General features: G+C 38.1%; 1 protein-coding gene across 1 annotated transcript in view; it reads right to left on the reverse strand.

Moving 5' to 3' along the window:
* LOC121376733 (junctional adhesion molecule B-like) overlaps positions 1–22,188 on the reverse strand; it is a 61,856-nt gene that overhangs the window by 27,639 nt on the left and 12,029 nt on the right. Inside the window, exon 2 of the mRNA XM_041504501.1 lies at positions 143–309. Within this exon, the coding sequence (XP_041360435.1) occupies positions 143–224 (82 nt within the window). The 5' untranslated portion in view covers positions 225–309. The remainder of the gene's footprint in view (positions 1–142; positions 310–22,188) is intronic.

Below are 22,188 nucleotides of genomic sequence, written 5' to 3' on the forward strand. Positions count from 1 at the left end.
CGTCTGATTGACATGTTTCCCCCTTGTTATGTTGGTATACCACATACCTCGAGCGACTTGCAGATATGGTGCTGCTATATAGCACGAGGGAAACCCATCAGCGCCGCCAAAATACCTGTGAATCCTAGAATTCGGAACTCACCTGCAATGACCTGCCCTATGCCGACAAATATCACAGATCCAAGCAATGCAGAAATATTCCAATTGCGAAAATTCTTCTTCATTTCTTCGACAGAGTCTGTTGGAAATCCATTTGTCAGGTGCTGATTGCTTTAGTCACCATTATCCTCAACGGCGATTTATCGTAGTCTGAAAAAGAAACCAATACACGGATCTTTCACCCATTCTGTTGCAGAGCAATACGAAGACATCCGGTAGATATCATACCGCTCTGGAACCATCCCAGTTCGTTTGTGAATGCAAAAGTCGTTGTTGTAAGACACTGTTGGTGAAGAGAGAGAGAGACAGAGACAGAGAGGGGAAAAAAATCATTCAGAAAATGCGAAGACAGGGAGAGACATTTTATAGTGTTTTCTGAAGACAGCGATAAGAAACAGGTCCTTCGTGTACCGCCAGCAGTTTAATACTGTGGGAAATCACCTTATCGTGTGTTATTAGGCTTTAGTAGCAATTGGAATAACATTAGTGCAAACGGTCTATAGCCCTGCTGTGCATAGGTGATGTTTTTCCGCCTGCAACAAACGAAATAGGGAAAAAACATTTGGGGCATGTTTTATGTGTTCTTTTCGGTTATCTGCCGGGTGATTTATTCATTTCTTTTCGGGTTTTTTTTTAGGGGGTGGGGGGAGGCGTTTTATTCTTATTTTTTTTCGGTTTTATTTATTATTTTTTGTTGTTGCGGTTATTCTTGTTTCTTTTTTATTTGTTTGTGTTTTTTAAGTTGGTTTTTATTACACATATTTATTTATTTATTATTTATTTATTTTCTATTTATTTATTTGTTTATTAATTAATTAGTTTTTATTTATTAATAAATTTATTCATTTATTAATAAATTTATTGATTTACTAACATTTTATTGATATATTAGTATATTAAAGATAAGATAAGACATGTTCTGTCAAATCCACCTATAATTGTGCATAATTCTAAAAATGAACTCTCTCTCTTCCTCTGACTGTCTGACCCCCCCCCCCCCCACACACACACACACACTCTCTCTCTCTCTCTCTCTCTCTCTCTCTCTCTCTCTCTCTCTCTCTCTCTCTCTCTCTCTCTCTCTCTCTCTCTCTCTCTCTCTCTCTCTCTCTGCCTGTCTGCCTCTCTTTCTCTTTAATAACAATGTCTACAAGAACAGGATTTTGGAATCTGAAGGACAGAAGGAAACTCATACTTCCTTAAACATATTTTCCCCACAGGAGTAAACACCATCTGTAAAAAGTGTGAAATAAACTGTAAACGGACTACATACGAAGCTGTGATCAGGCGGAATGATATTTGTAACATATGTTATTTTCTCCTTTCAGGTAACGTTCGTATGCAGTAAACAGTCCCGCTAAATCAACATACCAGTTGTTGATATTTACGAATCACATCGATGCTATATGCTATAAATTAATTTTCTTCAGGAAGCACTCTTAGGAATTATCTATTTGCCCTTTTTTGGGGACGGAAAAAAATCATGTGTCAGATTTAGCGAGATTACTATTTAAAACCTATTTCTCGCTCCAGCCAGTGCCCCACGACTAGTACATTAAAGGCCGTGGTATGTTCTATCCTCTCTATGGGGTGGCGCATATAAAACAATCTCTTGCTACTAATAGAAAATGTAGCGGGCTTCCTTTCTTAGATAATATGTTAAAATTACCAAATGTTTGACATCCAATAGCCGATGATTAATAAATCAATGTTTTCTCGAGGTGTCGTTAAACAAAACAAACTTTAACTTTAACACTTGCTATTTCAGCAAACTGCAGAGGATCACTGGTAGAGACGGGGGACAAGTGGAAATTCGACAATCCAGCCAGATTCGTCGAGACTCCGATTTTTGGCACCTCCAGCATTCACCAGTCTGTGGGTTGTGAAATATTATATTATTAATATGCCGGCATTCGTTCTTTAAACAGATATGCAATTAAAGTATTATGGTCCCGTTTTACACAGAGAAAAAAAAAGATATTTGTTTAATGGAACCTAAATGCATTTTAAACTACGGTTATTTGATGTCTAATATATAGTTACTTCTACATTTGGTTGGTAGATAGAAAGATAGAAAATGGAGAGAGAAAGACAAAGCGAGTGAGAAAGAGAGAGAGAGAGAGAGAGAGGGAGAGAGAGAGAGAGAGAGAGAGAGAGAGAGAGAGAGAGAGAGAGAGAGAGAGAGAGAGAGAGAGAGAGAGAGAGAGAGAGAGGGAGAGGGAGAGAGGGAGAGGGAGGGAGGGAGGGGAGAGAGAGAGGGGGGAGAGGGGAGAGGGAGAGAGAGAGAGAGAGAGAGAGAGAGAGAGAGAGAGAGAGAGAGAGAGAGAGAGAGAGAGAGAGAGAGAGAGAGAGAGGGGTTCCTTTTTTATTATTATTCTAATTATTTATCATCATATTTAACCCCTTGCTACTGTGAGTCTGCCGAGACCCCTGCGCGTGCTGTAACCTCACCGTGGTGCAGGGGTGTAACACTATTTTTGAGAATGGCCAATACAGCACAAATTGAAATTTAGAGTAAAAGTCAGTATCTATCTATGATATTTGTACAGTTCTTTACACTGTTTTTATTTTAATTTTGAATTTTTATATTGATGTTGATCATCACTTTATTTGTTTGCATTACCATAGTTTGACACCCAATAGCTGATGTATTTTTCGTGCTGGGGTGTCGTTAAACATTCATTCATTCTGTGAGTTCAGTGAAATCAGTGCCCCACTTGGCGATCTAACACACTCGCGTGTCTCACTACAGGCCGGGGGTATCTCAACACCTCAACGGCATATTGTGCCGGGGTCTAACTCCCTTGGTATCGACTTCTGGCGGGACTGAAACATCGCAGCAGTAATTGAAGACTACACTAAAATATACTGGCTATTTCCTCGCTTTCCTGGACGTCCTAAAGAATTATAGTAACCATTATTCTTGAACGTTGCAGTCCGTATATTCAAGAAACCAAACACCGACATGTTTGGGAGGGTAGGAAAAGAGGAATGGTTATTTGGGTTTGAAACGTATTGTTTGCGTTTTAAATCCAAATATTTTACTACCAGTCCTGTCGTTGTATATTATATCATTTCAAACGGGCACCCAGAGAGGCTTTAATTACCATTCATGGAATCCTAAATGTCCATCGACTCTTCATTGTACAGAGATACATCGTTGATCATGTATTACAGTTTTGCCGTTCAGATTTGCGAATTCAAAAAGCCTAAGGCCTGAAATGTGTAAGTATAGGCTGCTTGTTTGTTTATACATAGTTTTATGCGTATATCGAATTATTGTTCAAGCACGCTCTCCTGGGCTGCTGTGTGCCCAGAACAGAGGGTTAGAGATTATTGAGACAAATGTCGGTGTAGTGCGAACTTACACCTAACCATTGAGAATCGCTCTGGGTGAGAACCGGTACTGCGAACTCGGTATTTACGAGCCTTGTGCCTGATGGCTTAAGGTTGGACTATACTAATTAAAATCCCATAGGCGATCATGTTAACGTTTGTGTTTAAAAACACTATATGCAATATATCAACCAAACTATGACCTATAAATATTAGTACTACAACCCCTACCTCAAAGTATTAACTGCAGAAAATGGTACCTTTCATGGCTCATTTTTGGTATAACCAGATGTTTCTACAACACCCCTAGTTTCGCACAAAATTTGAGTACTTTTTTGTACAGGTACGTCAAACATGTTCCAAGCACAAGGCTACTTGACACGATGGTACTACATCAAATAACATTGCATACATTTTTAGCCCAGATGAAACTATTTTTTTTACAAACAACACACTCACATTTATAACCAATCACAGGACGTGTGGTGTTAACTTCTCTATCAAAAGTTCGGTGCACCTCGAACTTCGACCCAGCCGGAAATTAATTGGTTTAGTGTTACCGTAACCACGACACCACCAAGGCCGGTAATGTGGGCATGAATAAACCCCAAAATGCCATTTTTAAGTGTCATTTCCTGTACTAATACACCATTCCACAGACAGGAGAGCACACATCACGGCCTTTGATATACCAGTCGTGGTGCACTGGGTGGAACGAGAAATAGTCAAATAGGCTCACCGACGGGAATCGATCGCAAACCGACCGCGCATCAAGCGAACGCTTACCACTGGGCAACATCCTGCCAGTCGTGGTGCACTGGCTGGAACGAGAAATAGTCCACAATCTAATAAAAATTAGCTCCGCTATTACATGTGGATCTAACAGCAGCCCGTTGGAGCTCATGTCCACTCGACCTTTCATTCAACCAATTAAAACCTTACTTGCAAAATCATGCCGTGATTTGAAAAGAATTTGAAAACATTCGGGATTATGTCGAGGGTATACGAAATGATTCGGGTGAAGTATGGCGGAAGCTAATTGCAATATAAAATTTTATATAAAATTCGTTTCAAGACGAAAAAAAACCCGTGATGGTATAGCCATAACATCTGTTTATACTAGTATACAATCCAGAGTTTATTACTGCACTTTTCACCCTGTTTTTTCAATGTTGAAATAGACCAACAAGTTTGCTTATTGCATAAATAGTCTCGCCCAATATTTTTAGAATTTGTATGCTCCCGAATAACGCTATAAAAGGCGAAGTGTAATTGGTCGATATTTAAATTGTTATTTATAGATGAAATGTCACCTGGACATGGGAGTCCACGCAATGCTGTTAGATCTTCTGGTAGACCCAGTAGAGCTAATTTTAATCAGATTGATAGGCTCACCGACGGGGATCGATCGCAAACCGACCGCGCATCAAGGGAGCGCTTTACCACTGGGCTACATCCCGCCCACCACTGGGGACGATCGACCCCGCGTCCTGGCACACCGTAAATGAACTCTATAGCACCGATCTATATCCCGATCTTGGGCAACGGCGGGCTGGCGAATAAACTACTACTATATACTTCATGAAATAATTGACGATTGCCCATAAATGTCAGGCGAACGGCATTAACGTTTGTGCCGATACATTAACCATAATTTCGTTCGACAGGCTAGCGTGCTTTTTGCCACAGGAGAAAGCATTGGACCCAATGGTCGCGGTTACAATGATCCCCCGGATCTGTCTGTTGTCTTTAAACAGTGTTCCACAAACTGACAGCGATAAGTGCTAAGATAAAGTAGATGGGAACAAAATTACCTTACGGCAGAAGCGCAAACAAAAACCTTACGAGAAGTCATCATCACGAATGCGCAAATAATTGGATATCAAGGTTACCTGTACACGAGCGTTGTTATATCAAATACCTATTTACAAATACTTTTTTGCACGTGAAATAATTTAAAAATATTTTAGAAACCATCGCTAGTGGTGGAAACCATCCATTTATATATTTTTTATTGATGTAAACTATTTATTTATTTAAATATATATTTTTTATTTTTTTATTTATGTATTTACTTGTTTATATATTTTATATATTTATTTATTTATTTATAATATTTATTTATTTAAATATTTTAAAATTAATTATTTAAGTATTTCCTTATTTCCTTATTTATTTATTTATTTATTTATTTATATTGGGTTTCTAGAAATTATTGAAATTATTTTCGTTTGAGAATATTAAATTTTCGACGAAATAAAAGTTACCACCTTTGACCATTATAGGTATAAGGTCTCCGTATGTTACCCAAATTAAACGAAAATGCCCGTTTGTCATATTAACATATATAGGGCTGAACACGATTCAAAGGCATTTTTACATGGATTACAACTAATACGGTGTGTAGAATGATGGAAATATATGGTGAAGAGGATATGTTCCAGGCCCTGCGGGTGGAGGCATTGCAGGCCAGTAGCCAATGAGGGATCGGGGGGAGGGGGAGGTTTCAGTATGCCCCCGGAACCCCCTAAACAACTCGTGCCTCCCCCCCCCCCCCTCAACTTCCTGGCTACAGGCCTGGGCAAGTGCCCTCCCTACCTCCGTCTCGTACTATTATACTGACCATGAAAGGCATACTGTCACAGACCACCGACCTATTTAATGGTCTAACAAAGTATTACCTAACAAATATACTTTGATTTGTCCCTAAATGTACTTTATTCAACCATTTTCATAACCACCATACTCCATTTATTAATGGCATTTTGTAAAATAATTGAATTATGGCAATGGTCCATAATTCAAAAACTAATATTTCCGAGAGGGATGACATGGATTTCATTCCATCATGGTTCAGTTAAGGTGATGTGATAGCTAGATTTGGTTTCCAACAATTAATGTAATTTTTATTTATTATCCATTTTTGTGAGAAATAAGGTCCTTAAATCTGTGACAGTATGCCTTTAAGGGTGGTAAAAATGGCAAAAGACATTTGGCATTCATTTCTATTTTAAATTAGTTTCATCCACTCTCGCAATGTCTTTACTTTAACATCAACCATGCATAAACACATTTAGTTTACCCACCAGACATAACAAGTAAATCTAATTGATTCGTCTCCTCTGCGCAATGTATGATCAGTTGTAAAATATTACGTCTCGCTTTAAAAGCTTTGAACTTCACCGGCACGTCCATTCCTTTCGTTTAGTTATTTGCTCCTTTCACCGAAGCGGAATTAATCGTGATATATATTTTGTCAACAGTTCGTCCTTTTCTGATTGCGGTAGACAGGTAATAACAATAACACAAGCACATAAACACACACACACACATACACACACACACATATATATATATATATATATATATATATATATATATATATATATATATATATATATATATATATATATATATATATATATGGATAGAGAGGAGAGAGAGAGAGAGAGAGAGAGAGAGAGAGAGAGAGAGAGAGAGAGAGAGAGAGAGAGAGAGAGAGAGAGAGAGAGAGAGAGAGAGAGAGAGAGAGAGAGAGAGAGAGAGAGACTTAGAGGGAGGGAATCAGAGGGAAAGAGATAAGGGGGGAGAGACAGACTGATGGGTCTTACCCTACCAACACACAATGAGAGCCATTAAAAACAAACCAATCACATCTTATTCAGTGATTAGGATGTTTGGTAACTGATCTCGAACGTTAAAATTGGTATTGGTTTTGTTTAACGACGCCATTAGAACACGTTGATAAAATGGATCAGGCTCGTAGCAGAGGGGGGAGGGGTTTTTTATAACCTTTACATCTCGACTGAATGTATAAGTTGTAGCGAGACTATCGGATCGAGATTAACGGCGAGAATTACAGTAACGAGCAAATAACCTTTGAATCATGCCCCCGGACCCCCCAAATAACTCATTCATTTGTGTAGGGGGAAGGCAAACAAAAATGCCCGAATTAAACAAAAATGCCCATAACCGAATTACAACATTTATTCATATTGGCATTACAAACGGCTATATTGAGTTGCAAACGAATCCTTACGCAATTTGCTACGGATTACAACTAATTTTGAGGGTAGAATGATGGAAATACATGGTACAATGGTCTCAGATCAGTACATTTTGTTTTAATTTCTGTATCATTGTTTTTACACGAATTTGAGGTTTTGCTCCAACACCGGAGGGGCAGTTGCGCACTCCCTCCATTGTCCCCTGTTTCACACGTTTATGCAATTCAAGCACGCTATCCTGGACATACAATTCGGCTATCTGCCGGTAGACTGAACCTGACGAATAGAACGAAAAGTACTTCATGAAATATGCCGAGTATGACATGTTCCGGGCAGGTGTCTTCGGTTTGAGTATCAACAGTTGAGCGATGAGCAAACAAATGCCTGTGTGTTTCGCACATGCTCAACATGACATTTCGCTGCACGCAATAATGCAGCTCGCATATGCAAGTCGTTACTGGTGCAATATGTTTATTTTCTGGGAAGCAATCGGGAATCCGATGTTGACTGTGAATGTCCGTGTTTGTATAAAACTTGGACACATTTCCTAGTCTTTGTTCCGCTGGATCAAAGATACCAGGTTTCATTTTGTTGCATAATCGTTGCAGATTTTTCTCTTGAGTACTGGAATTGGTCTGCTGAACAGTTTTTCATCTATGCACGGGCTAATGATCTAAGGCACACATGCATCCATGTATATATGTGTGTTCGCGCGCGTTACATTGATGAATATATGTCTGTGTGAACGTTGCGTGAACTGAACTTTTATTTATATAAAGAATCCATCAGGATGTATACGATGCACTCTGCGTATGACATTATTAATGCTTGAGCGCCAAGAGACCATATGCTTTGTATCAAATTCAGTATATATATATATATATATATATATATATATATATATATATAGTTCACCGCTCGCTTTAAAATATATCGAATATAAATACATGTGTATACAGTGTTCTACCTGCCCACTGCCCAATTTTTGATACAAAGTAGCTGTAAGATTTAGTCTTTGGCTAATAAAATAGCTGTGTGAGCTCTGATATATACACAAAATATTTTTTTTAAAACATGTTGTAAGCTGGCGAGTTTAGGTGTTTGCACTGATATCTGCAACTGAAAACAAGTAATATCAGGGTGGTCCTTCGTATTCCCGTTAAGCGACAGTCTTCTAGCTCCAACATTACGAGATGGCTTTCATTAACTAAACTAAATTGATTTATTATGATGTCAAACATATTTTGTAATTGGAACATTTTTCCTAATGCAGCTAAGTATCTTTTATATGCACTTTCCCACAGACAGGAATATATGTACGACTCTCCCTGTACATTGCTAAATTAGGAACGAGAAAAATACCCAATCAGTTGAATTGATCCACCGAGGTGATTCAATCCTGCGATGCAAGCACCTCAAGTAAGCACTCAACCAACTGAGCTAAATTCAACCCCAGCTAACTGTATATTAAGACGAATATGCAGTCTATCGGTTACAAACTTTATAGTATAACAGATACAGAAATAGTAAGTTAATTGGTTTACGAAATATAATATTTTAAAGCACAAACTGTCCATTGGCAGGAAGGTAAGGTATGGTTTCGTTGAGGTTGTTTACAATTACCACTGATTCTACGTCTAAAGTTCATTCAAGGTCAGGGTGAAAATTCAGACACGTTTTAGAATATCTCAGACACAGCCTCTAGCATCACCAGTGACAGTTCCTTGGACAAATAGATGGACCCGTGCGTGTCTTTGAGTTCGTAAATAGAATTTGTCTTTCACATCTGTCAGACAGAAATGTTGAGGGGAAGGTGACATGACATATATCTTAATACTCATTAACACTGAGAAGAGAAACCCGCAATCTACTTTGCGGGTGCTGAGAAATGCTGCCCCGGAAAGCTGTAGAATCGTAGATGTTTCTATGTGCATTATGATACATTTTAAGAATTGCCTTGTTTTGATTAGCGACACTACTAGAGAACACTGATTAATTAACCACCGGCTATAAGATGCCATGCCTTTCGTAACCTTTCACCTGCAGCGTTAGAGGAAACCTGCGATCTTTTGCACGCAATTTTCCACAGACAGAACATCAAATACCATGACTATTGGAATACCAGCCGTAAAGTACTGGTCGGAATGGGAAACAATAATCAGAGAATAGGTACACAGAGTTGATTCGATCCTTCGACCCAAGCACCTTAGGTGGGTGCTTTCCTGACTGTGCCAGATCCCACCTCTGTGTCATGCATTATAAAGTCAGATTGAATGTACTTTTGCTGAGGTAAAGTGGAATGAATGAACGAATGAACCAATGAATAAATGAATAAATGACCGACAGACTAAATGAACGAATGACTAAATGAATGAATGAATGGATGAATGAATGCATGAATGAATGAATGAATGAATGACTGACTGATTGAATGAATGAATGAATGAATGAATGTTTAATGACACCCCAGCACAAAACACACATTTGCTATTGGATGTCAACAAAGTTAGATGATGATCAGCACCAATGCATAATTCTAAAATTACAAACAAACAAAGTGTAGATACCAACGAAAGACACAGTGAAGTGCTCATATTAACATTAAATACCCAAAAATAAAATCTTCACAAAAAGACAGAAATAAAGGCTGTGGTCAGACCCTGGGAACAGTGTATGAAGCTGTGGTAAACAAACCAATATTGCATAAAACGAAAAACATATTTGAAAACAGATGCTTATAAAACGTGTTTTATACCATTTCAAAGATGTACCGAATATATGCTGTATTCGCCACTCTCCAGAAAACCCACGAGTATGTTGCCACCCCTGTACCAGGATGAGGAACATCACACGTGGGGGTGAGGATGGGTTTAGTGGGTTCAAAGTGACCGGATCCGAAAGGTATCAATAGTATTGTGCATAAATACAATTAATAGAGAGTCAGTGATTTTTGTTTTCTCTCTCTTAATGACATAATAGGTTTAGACGTGCTTAAAGGGTATTTGTCACTATCTATATATAGCTGACTTGAGAGTGACAAGGGATTCAATGGCTATATCGTGTTGAACCACGTGCAGCCAACTGTGAAAGTGGGTAAATGGAAATAGGCTCCAAGACGTGCGAATACATTCGTTTATTCCTGTATGCCGTACATGGTCTAATCTTTGATTGATTTTTTTGGCCCTGCGAAATGACTGCTTCTACTCGCCATGATAACTGTTTCCCAGTCAAGTGTCGCGTCCTCTATCATCTGCGAAAATCGACCAGGACACCATCAGTGTAAGTGGCATGTTCAATTTAATATTTGCAGCACGTGGGGTGTCTCAAGGTCTTTGCGTTTTCTGTGCTAATCGGTGGAACAGTGTTCTTTAATCGCATCAAGGGATGTTGTAATGTTATAGCTGGGACACGTAGTGGTCTTACACGCATCTAGGGCGGAATCTATCAAAGAATGAATTGTCCAAGCTATCTCTGTCTGTCTGTCTGTCTGTCTGTCTGTCTGCCTAACCCTGTCTGTCTGCCCCCCCCCCCTCTCTCTCTCTCTCTCTCTCTCTCTCTCTCTCTCTCTCTCTCTCTCTCTCTCTCTCTCTCTCTCTCTCTCTCATTTAAAACGCACACCCGGTGCGCAGTCAATCTAGGATCGATCCCCGTCGTGGACCCATTGTGCTATTTCTCGTTCCAGTGAACTAGGGACCTAATTCACTAAACTCTCGCAACTTTGCGATCTCGCAGTGCAGTGCTAAAAGACTTGCAAAGAGGATGCTTTATTGTCTAGCAGAGCCTAAGAGATCTTTGTGAATTAGGCCCCTGGACAGGTATATCAAAGGCCATCGTATGTACTATCCTGTCTGAGATGATGCATATAAACAATCCCTTGCTACTAATCGACAAATGTAGCGGGTTTCCTAAATGGTCCTAGTTTTTGGTTTATTTGATTAGATGACAATAATTTAAAGTCACATACCCTACTTTCCACCCGTGAAAGTGAACACCAATTTTGGTTAATCTACAAACCCGTAAGACATTTTCACAAAGTTACAATAAAGTGACGTTGACACGGGAAAATACCTTCTAGTATAGACTACAGCTTGCCTCCATAAACGTTACGTCTCTGTGGTACGTGAGTTTTTAAAAACATGAAAATTGCATTTTGTGTTATTAGGAACGCCGGGATGACCAAAAACGCTCCCAATGTACGAACATTGATATCTAAACAACATAATCTATGTATTATCTAATCTATCTAATCTATCAAAAACTGGTCTGAAAGTGAAAACTACGTCGCACCTAGGCCCCTATTACTGTATTGCATTTGTATTAATACCATTGTTCTGCTGTCTCCTGTAAACCCTATCTTGACACAAAAGTTTATGTATCATGTTCCTCATATGCCGTTGTGTAACGGCCTGAGCGTAATAAAGTTCTGTTCTGTTCCGTTCTTCTGTCTGTCTCTTTAAGAGTTCAGACCTGCCTCGGTGGCGTCGTGGTAGGCCATCGGTCTATAGGCTGGTAGGTACGGGGTTCGGATCCCAGTCGAGGCATGGGATTTTTAATCCAGATACCGATTCCAAACCCTGAGTGAGTGCTCCGCAAGGCTCAATGGGTAGGTGTAAACCACTTGTACCGACCAGTGATCCATAACTGGTTCAACAAAGGCCATGGTTTGTGCTATCCTGCCTGTGGGAAGCGCAAATAAAAGATCCCTTGCTACTAATCGGAAGAGTAGCCCATGTAGTGGCGACAGCGGGTTTCCTCTCAAAATCTGTGTGGTCCTTAACCATATGTCTGACGCCATATAACCGTAAATAAAATGTGTTGAGTGCGTCGTTAAATAATACTTTTTTTTCTTTCTTTCTTTCTTTCTTTAAGAGTTCACGACAAACAAGACGTTGGTTCTACAGTTCACGGTCATAGTATTACGCTGTCAGTCGTCTGAACTGTGGCTCGCTATTGCAAATGTCATTAGCGACATTCTCCTTGACTCCTCTGCAATTCTGTTCATGCATTTTGCTATAATGCGTTTATTTCATTCACCTGTTGAATAACACATCTCTTGGATAACAACCAGGTCGAATGTTTAAAGGCAATACTCGCAAGCTGGCTGCAAGATGCTAATATTTAAACATGTTTTCCGTAAAGGAGGACGTGTTATGTTTGAGGATACTGTTCTCCTGACTACAAATATACATTACACTTTCGACATTTACATGAAATTTGCCACTTATCACATACACAGGAAAAACAAATCACCCCGATAATAGATCTGTACATCACGGCACCACATTAATAAATATATTGTCACACAATCCTCTTCCCTTTGATATTGTAACCCAGGGGCGATATCTATGTTACTACACTTGGCGATACTTAAATCTTGCGGCGGGTGTGCGGAAAAGCGATACTCTTTTTAGAGGTTTCATTGCACCAAATCAATTCCTATTGCCGATAATGTCAACGTTTGCTAATAAATCTTATATACGCAACGTATCAACACACCCAGGCATACACCAATACATCTTGCGACGGGTGTGCGAAAATATGCAACTCTTTCTAGAGGTTCCATTGAGCCAAATAAATTATTTTTTCCGATAATGGTAATGTTTACTAATAAAGCTCTTGCACGCAGCGTATCAACACGCCCAGGCATACACCAATAACCAGTTTGTCATCTCACATTTAAACCACCTGCAAGAAAATATGGGGTCGCATATCAATTCAGAGATTTTATGAGGATTTTTATAGCAAACTTATTTTTATCAAAAATTGCAGTTCTTTGTTGGTGGTATCCTGCACTGGTTTCTATCATGCACTGTATACTGCTTAAAACTTGTATTTATTTATTGGCAATTGATAATAGTATTTGCACAGATAATCAAATGGGGGGGGGGGGGGGGGGGGGGGGGGGGGGGGGGGGGGGGGGTAGTAGTCCAGTGATAAAACATTTGCTTGATGCGCGGTCGGTCTAGGATCGATCTCCGTCGGTGGGCCCATTAGGTTATTTCTCGTTCCAGCCAGTGCACCACGACTGGTATATCAAAGGCTGTGCTATGTGCTATCTTGTCTGTGGGACGGTACATATAAAATATCCCTTGATACTAACTGCAAAATGTAGCGGGTTTACGCTTTGAAACTGTATGTCAAAATAACCAAATGTTTGACATCCAATAGCCGATAATTAGTAAACCAATGTGCTCTAGTGGTGTCGTTAAACAAATCGATTTTTTTTCAGACAATCAATGTCATATATTATTGCCAATTAGAACCGCAGCTGGTTTTACTCCGTAAATATTTGATTGTGAACCATGACCGTTGACACGGAAATAACTGATCTGGTATACTGCAACCTAGATGGGACGCTGCGTTATACGGAAGTACCGACATAGTCGCATCATGTGGTTAACAGGCAACAGTGAGATGTTAACTACACTTCCCAACAGAAGGTGTTTACTGTGTAAACACCCAGCCGTGTCTGTTTCATGCGAAATCATCCCAACTGGATATTGTGCCGACAGAAATGAAATATGTCATAATATAAACAGGAAATATTTCTTTGCAGTCGTTTCCCTAACACTTAAAGGTAGATGGGTGGCGAGCGAATTAGACAATAAATCATTCTGTAATAATAGTGTTTAACTTTGGGTTGGGCTTCTTTTTTTCTTTTCTTTTTTTCTTTTTGCGGCAGCGGATATAGAGGGTACATGGAAGTGCAGTTTTCATGAAATTTTCAGTACAGGAAGTGTCGCCACCATTTGGTTTGATTTCTATAAATGCAATATACAACTACTATTTTATCAAACGTGTTTCAAGTACAATGGCAGTTGGTACATTGATACTGGTTCATTAAATTACAGGAATGTATTGGCCACATGAAACAACATTTTATCACAATAAACACTGTCACAGTTATCACCAATGCCAGGACTTGTGGTATTAAATGCTTTATCAGAAGTTAGGTGCACCTCAAACTTTGACCCAAACGGATGTTATTTGGTTTAGTACTACCTATACGTGTCTATGCTCCATCCTAAGTTAGAAAACGGTCATACTCTTTTCATTTCGACTTGGGTTTAAAATAGGTTCATACTAAATGCCAGAGATAGCCGAGTGTTCAGAACTATGAATGACAGAAAGAGAGCAATTAAAATGTATCACCTTGGAATGATTTTAACAAAATAAAGCTGCAAACCGTGGATATATTTTTGATATCTAAGCACCAAGAATAGGAAGAAAGGAGATGTTTTATTTAACGACGCACTCAACACATTTTATTTACGGTTATATGGCGTCGGCACCAAGAATAGATGATCAAGATCGAGTTTATCTCGGTGAAGCGACATTCGTTTATTTTCGTTATCTGATAAGTTTAAATTTGCTTTATCACAGATGCATGTGCCATACATGTTTACATTCATTTGTAATAAAACCAAACATTAGTCGATTCCCAAAAGTTAAAGTTTGTCTCGTTTAACGACACCACTAGAGCACGTTGATTTATCAATCAATGATTATTGGATGTCAAACATTTGGTAATTCTGACATATAGTATTTTAAGAAACACGCTACTTTTTTTTTGCATTAGTAGCAAGGGATCTTTCGTATGCATCTTTCCACATATAGGACAGCACATACCACGGTCTTTGATATACGAGTCGTGGGGGCACTGGTTGGAATGGGACCACCCCACCCCCCACCCACCCCCCACGCACACACCCAATCGATACCACGCATAGTCGTTACACAAATAACTCCGGAGTATCTGTATTCTAATATGCGTATACGCCGTGTAAACAGAATTGCGGTCAGTTCCACTAGATTCGTGTTTTGCTGCATCATAACAAATCTTATGAAATCAGCAAATCGACAAAATCTGGAAAGGTGACTCGTAAGGGCTGCCAGAGACAGATGAGTTGCGCAATTTTGCCGGCAACCTCTGTCTGTCGGCAACCTCTGTCTGTTTGGTAAAGAGTGATTGCTTCAATTGAATTCGCCCAATTCCATCGGTTATTCACTTTTTTATATTTTATATATTAAAGTATTTAATTATTGTATTTTTTATGGGTCTGTAGTTCAAGGTATAATACTTACATTTCAAAGCCGCCATTAAGTAACTGAGACAGCACCATTAATCTAGGTTTCGTACGTAATGCGTATACGTTTGGCGGGTTTTTCATATTAGTATCTTATTGCGGGGGGAAACATGATCTGTATGTATGTAGCTGTATTATGAAAACACACTGATGGTCGGTGAGAACAACAACACATAAACAAAACAACAATAAACAACACACACACACACACACACACACACACACACACACACACACACACACACACACACAAGCAACATCAACAAACATAACCACCCCACCCCCCAACCAAAAAAAACACCCCACAAAAACACAAACACAAAACAACTAACGACCATTATTGGTATGGTGTATATGATGTTTGGGCGGTAAACAGCCCAGCGGTAAACTGCTCGCTTGATGAACGGACGGTCGAGGGTCGATTCCTGTCGGTGGGCTGTTGGGCCATTTCTCGTTCCAGCCATGGCACCACGACTAGTATATCAAATCTTGTGGCATGTGCTATCTTGTCTATGGGATAGTGCATATGTAAAATATCCCGTTCTACTAAGGGCAAAATGTAGCTGGTTTCATCTCTAAGACTATATGTCAACATTACCAAATGTTTGACATGCAATAGCCGATTAATTAATAAATCAATGTGCTCTAGTGGTGTCGTTAAACTAAACAAACTTCACATTGACTCCTTTACTACTAACGTTTGCAAGTACACTTTATTAAGCAAACAGATATGCCAATATTTCATTCTCAGGCTTGTGTTTAACGTACAAAAGAAGTTAAAAACACTTTAAAAAGTTATATTCCAATAGTGTCTTCTTCTGTTTTTATTTACACTTTGAAATTCCCCAAGGAAGAAAGAAAAAACCTGCTATGGAAACTAACTAGCACTCAAGCCACGTCTGCCGGGTTTCAGTTTTCACGTTGTTGCTATGTGGGCGTCTTCTCGTCATAGCGCATCGTGAAGGCAGCCAAGGTTTTAAAACTTGTGAGATATCTCTGTGTTAGTTACACACGGACTGGCACCACAGAGACTGATATCACAACGTGGACTGGTATCACAACGCGGACTAGTATCACATGGGCTGATATCACAACGTGGACTGATATCACAACGCGGACTAGTGTCACAAGGGCTGGTATCACAAAGTGGTTTGGTATCACAGCGCGGTTGATGAACCCTAATCTTGTTCCTGACATTTCCTTATGAATTATCTGTCATGCGAAAGTTATTATTCAGTAAGATTACGCAAAAAACTGGGGTGTCGCATTTCTTACAAAGCTACAATTAGCGATAAAAGGCGAACGTGAAGTTTGAATTGAAGATTATATTGTTTATATATATAGAGAGAAACGATTTTAAAGAAAACTATTACTACTACCACCCCTACTACGACCACTATTACTACTATTACTACTACTACTACATCTACTACTAGTAGTACTAATACTACTATTACTGCTACTACTACTACTACTACTACTACTACTACTACTACTACTACTACAACCACCAGCACCACTACCACATCCCCACCATCACTATTACTACTACTACTACTATTACTACTACTACTAGAACTAATATTCCTGCTGCTAGCTAGCTAGCCTTATACACCTGATATTAATAATAGCAATGTTTTCTGACCCAATGAATGAATGTTTAACGACACCCCAGCAAGAAAAATACATCAGCTATTGGGTGTCAAACTATGGTAATGCAAACAAATAAAGTGATGATCAACATCAATATAAAAAGATTTAAACAAAAACAGTGTAAAGAACTGTGCAAAAATACAAATATCACAGATAGATACTGACTTTTACTCAAAATTTCAGTTTGTGCTGTATTGGCCATTCTCAAAGAGAATGTTACACCCCTGCACCACGGTGAGGTTACAGCACGCGCAGGAGTTTTCTGATGGAATACAACGAAAATAGTAGAAAAATAAATCGGAAATTAGAGTTTACATATTTATCACGCTTAATGGCTACAATTCACTTAGGGTTTACTAGTCGAATCATTTACGTTTGGTTTTATTTGAAAGGAGTAGTCTTGTAAATATTAATTGCAATTTTTTAAAATTAAAATATCAAATTTAATTTAATTTGGGAGACACATTAAACATTTAATGAATAATAAATTAACTGGAGAACTCACTCGAATATGAGGATTTATGAAAATTAAAATTAACTCGTTCCTACATAAGAGCTCGTGAATATATATATATATATATATATATATATATATATATATATATATATATATATTACATAAACACACTTTCTAGTATATTATCCACTTCATAGTTATATAATGTTTGATCGATCATGGGAAGAGAACATATAACTGTTTGAAGTAGATTTTGTGCCTTTAAATAACTTTCTCGGGGAAAATGTATGTATATTGGCAACATTTACGAAAACATGTATCTGAAAACAAATATAAAAAGATCATAAAAACTACTTTTATAAGTTCTTGTCACGTTTTGTCATGAAACATGAATAGCTAGTTAGCTTGCAGGAACTATTTCCCTTGCCAACGCTTTTGGAACTACCACGTCAGTTCCAGATTGATAGTCGTGCAACCACTTCGGCTGCTGCAACTTTTAATTGTTTTGCAATGTGTGCATATGGCGCCGGGAAATGCACACGTTGTTTAGGTGTACACCTCGAGAAACAGGTCATGGTTTCGGGGTTTCTTCTTCACACATGCACAGCAATTACCACCCTTGTTTGTGTTATGGTTGTCTCTGATTATGTAAACTTTACCATAAAAAGACCACACACCAGTAAGTACAAGACGAAATTGTCAGACGAGAACCGCCCGCCCGCCCGCCCGCCCGCGCCTGGCTTCAAAGCAAGAACCGACATTCCCGCCAAAAAGCCAAACACGTGACCTATTCCGCAGAAGACAAATGCGATAGTTTTCTGGTGTTGGTAAATGGCATTGTTTGACATATATATATCTGAGTTTTCCTTTACATTTCCCCCTCTCTCTCGTTTCTCAAAGTGCTTTCGGTAGAAAGATATAAATCCCCGTAGAAGTAGGTGTGACGTGAGGGATCACTTTGTTTCAGCTCCGAGGCAGACTCGACAAATAGATGTGACGTAGTGATCTCCGTGATTTGTTTGATTAGCTCCCCTCTTTGCGTCCGTGTGATGTATTGCCATCGCGTGGCAGACAGGGTGCTAATACTCAAGACAACAGCGGCGCCTAGTGTATGTTTCCATATGCCAGTGAAGGAAGAAGGAACGAAGGAACTATTTTATTTAAAGACACACTCAACACATTTTTTTTTACGGTTATATGGCGTCGGACATATGGTTAAGGACCACACATATATTGAGATAGGAAACCCTTTGTCGCCACTTCATTGTCTACTCGTTTATATGCACCATCCCACAGACAGGATAGCACATACCACGGCCTTTGATATACCAGTCGTGGTGCACTGGCTGGAACGAGAAATAGCCCAATGGGCCCACCGACGGGGATCGATTCCAAACGGACTGCGCATCAAGCGAGCGCTTTACCATTGGTTTACGTCTCGCCCCTACCATACGCCAGTATGTATTTCGTAATTGGTGTTTGGAAATTTTACTAAACAATAAAAGAAACACGAATATTTTACTTTTTTTTTTCTTGATAAAATTAATGTGGACAATAGACTGTCAAAATGGGTCTAAAGTATTCAAAAGACTTTTATATAGCATAGTAAAAGACACACACATACACACACACAAAAAAAAAAAAAAAAAAAAAAAAAAACAGTAAAAAAAATCCACACAACCAAAAACAAAAAGCAACAACAACAAACAAACAGCCAACGATACAAACAATTAAACAAAAAACAAACAAACAAACAAAAGGAAACAACCACAACCCCTTCTCAGATTTGTTTTCTTTAAACAAAACCCCAAAACAACATACATAATCTGATTCAAAACGATTAATTTAAATAAAACATTAATTTAAATAAAACTAAATTAATATTCACATTTCTGTCTCCTTTTAAATTTTTTTATAATTCAGCATAATTCCTAGTCACAGATAATACATATTAAAAGTAGTACATGAATTTTTTTTTTTTTTTTTTTAAATTGGTTACAATGTTGCATATATTTTGGTTACAATGTTGCATATAATATAACATGACATCCAATAGCCGATGATTAATTAATGTTCTCCAGTGGTGTCAAACAAAACTAACTTCTTAATATAACGGTACAAGTGGTCTTATAAGGAACACAGTGACTGAGCATAAAGTCGACCTCATAGGTCCGTTAAAATGGTTTGCTACAGTGACAATAGATCTTGTTTCTGAATTATGGACTAAAATACATAGCAGACTCTTTTTACCATAAGTGATCACATAAAATAAGGTTATTTCTCATTCCTGCGGTGCATATAAAAGATCTCTTACTATTAATATAAATATAGCAGTTTCCGCTATATATCAAAATATCAAATGTTTCAAATCCAATAAATAATTATTAATAAGCCATTGTGCTCAAGTAGTGTCGTTAAATTGAAACAAACTTTAACTTTACAATTTATGTTTTGTATACATTTACATTATTTATACATGCAACTCTATTTTTATACTTACAAAATGAAAATAAAATGAGTTTGACTAAATTTATTACTGACCTTCAAAGAATCCTCTTTAATGATTAAATGGTAAAAATAGATCCTCTGATATTTATGCCAAATGTTATCCTCTTCTCTGAATACGTATCTAGCGAAGAACAGATAAAATAACATCCGGTGAAATTTCAATCTAGTTTCGCACTTCTCAAAATGGTGTAAACGTCAGATTCGCTCCTTGAAGACGAGACATAAAGTCATGATTTAAAACGGTGGCGACTCTCTCGTAATGGCCCCCGTCTCCCAGTGTTCTTGTCAAATTACTGATGAATGCCTTGTTTTTCTGTCTCCACTTCACAAGCTGCTCGGCTGTTGTCAAACTATTTTTCCATGTCACTTGGCAATTCGTAGCAATGCTTGATCAACGCTTGGAGTTGATTTTCGCTCCACACCAGACCTTGATTGACTTAAGTTTTCGTTTTGCCATTCACAAATTCGCTAAATTGTGCTACGCAAGACCATCTATTTTGTTAATAAAAAAAAATTTCAAGCGAGTTTCAACCACAAAAGTGGAGTGATTTATTGACGAATTTTGTCAATTTATTTAAAAAATAATAATTTAAAATCAGGGGACATAATTAAGTAAAACGATAACTCTGTGATGCTAACGAACTAACGGTATATGACGAAAAGATTTGTAATGAATACGTATCTAGCGAATGAATGAATGAATGAATGAATGTTTAACGACACCCCAGCACGAAACATACATCGGCTATTGGGTGTCAAACTATGGTAAATGCAATGGTAAGATTTGTTTATAGTTTCGTTTTGTTTAACGACACCATTAGAGCACATTGATTTGCCAGTCATCGTTTAATGGATGTCAAAACATTAGATAATTTTTGACTCATAGTCTTAGAGAGGAAACAAACTACATTTTACCATTAGTAGCAAGGAATCTTTTATATACACCACCCCATAGACCTGTAGCACATGCCACGGCCTTTTATACACCAGCTGTGGTGCACAGATTGGAATGAAAAATAGCCCAACGGGCCCACCGAAGGTGATCGATCCTAGATCGATTGCACTTATGCGAGCGTTTTGTCACTGGGCTACTTCCCGCTACGCCTATTTTGTAAAATAAAAATAATAATGAAATAATAATATTAATAATAATAATAATAATAATAATAATAATGATAATAATAATAAAGATGATAATTGTCACGGGGATCCTATAATACCCGTAACTGAATACAACACGATTATCCAAATATATCTCCTAACTGTATATCTATTAGATCTCTCTGTATCGGGCAGTGTATATCCGAGTGGCTCGGCTCTAGGTATATTAGAGATACGATCTTAATAAAGTATATATAATATAGCACGTTATTTCACTAGAAAACACAACAAAACACAATACACTTTGGAATCTGTATTAACCTTAAGCTGACAAATATATTTGCCGCAGTTAATTAATTAACAACAACAATAATAATAACAACCCAGAACAAATCACTTAATTAGTTAATCACTAGGTGTCTAGTTTACACAATATTCTAATCACTTCACAGTGATACAACACACACACGTGTGATAATTGAGAAACGCTTCCAGGGGAACTTAATTAATAAAGGAATTACAACTCTATTCATAACTTGTTAATTTTTAATTAACCCTTAACTACTCATTCAGTAACTTTGTAATACAGAATTAATACTGGTACCTATCACAATAAAGACAATAACCTACAGTTTACCTAGTTCCTCTAGGATGACTGGTTAAGCTTTAATAATTTTAGCACAGTGAAGCCTACAATTTACTTCGTCAGTTACCGGAAACACTGTCTAAATAATATTGGTATAATACAGTATTAAAATATTTAAAGTCACATCAATCACATCAAGGTTATACAACAGAGCAGAAATATATATTTACCAAGTCCAAACGGACGCGTTCCCCGGGAGCCTTCCAATAAGTTTCTCCCCGATAAATCTAAAAT

This window comes from Gigantopelta aegis, chromosome 2 (assembly GCF_016097555.1).
Source record: "Gigantopelta aegis isolate Gae_Host chromosome 2, Gae_host_genome, whole genome shotgun sequence".
Lineage (NCBI taxonomy): Eukaryota > Metazoa > Mollusca > Gastropoda > Neomphalida > Peltospiridae > Gigantopelta > Gigantopelta aegis.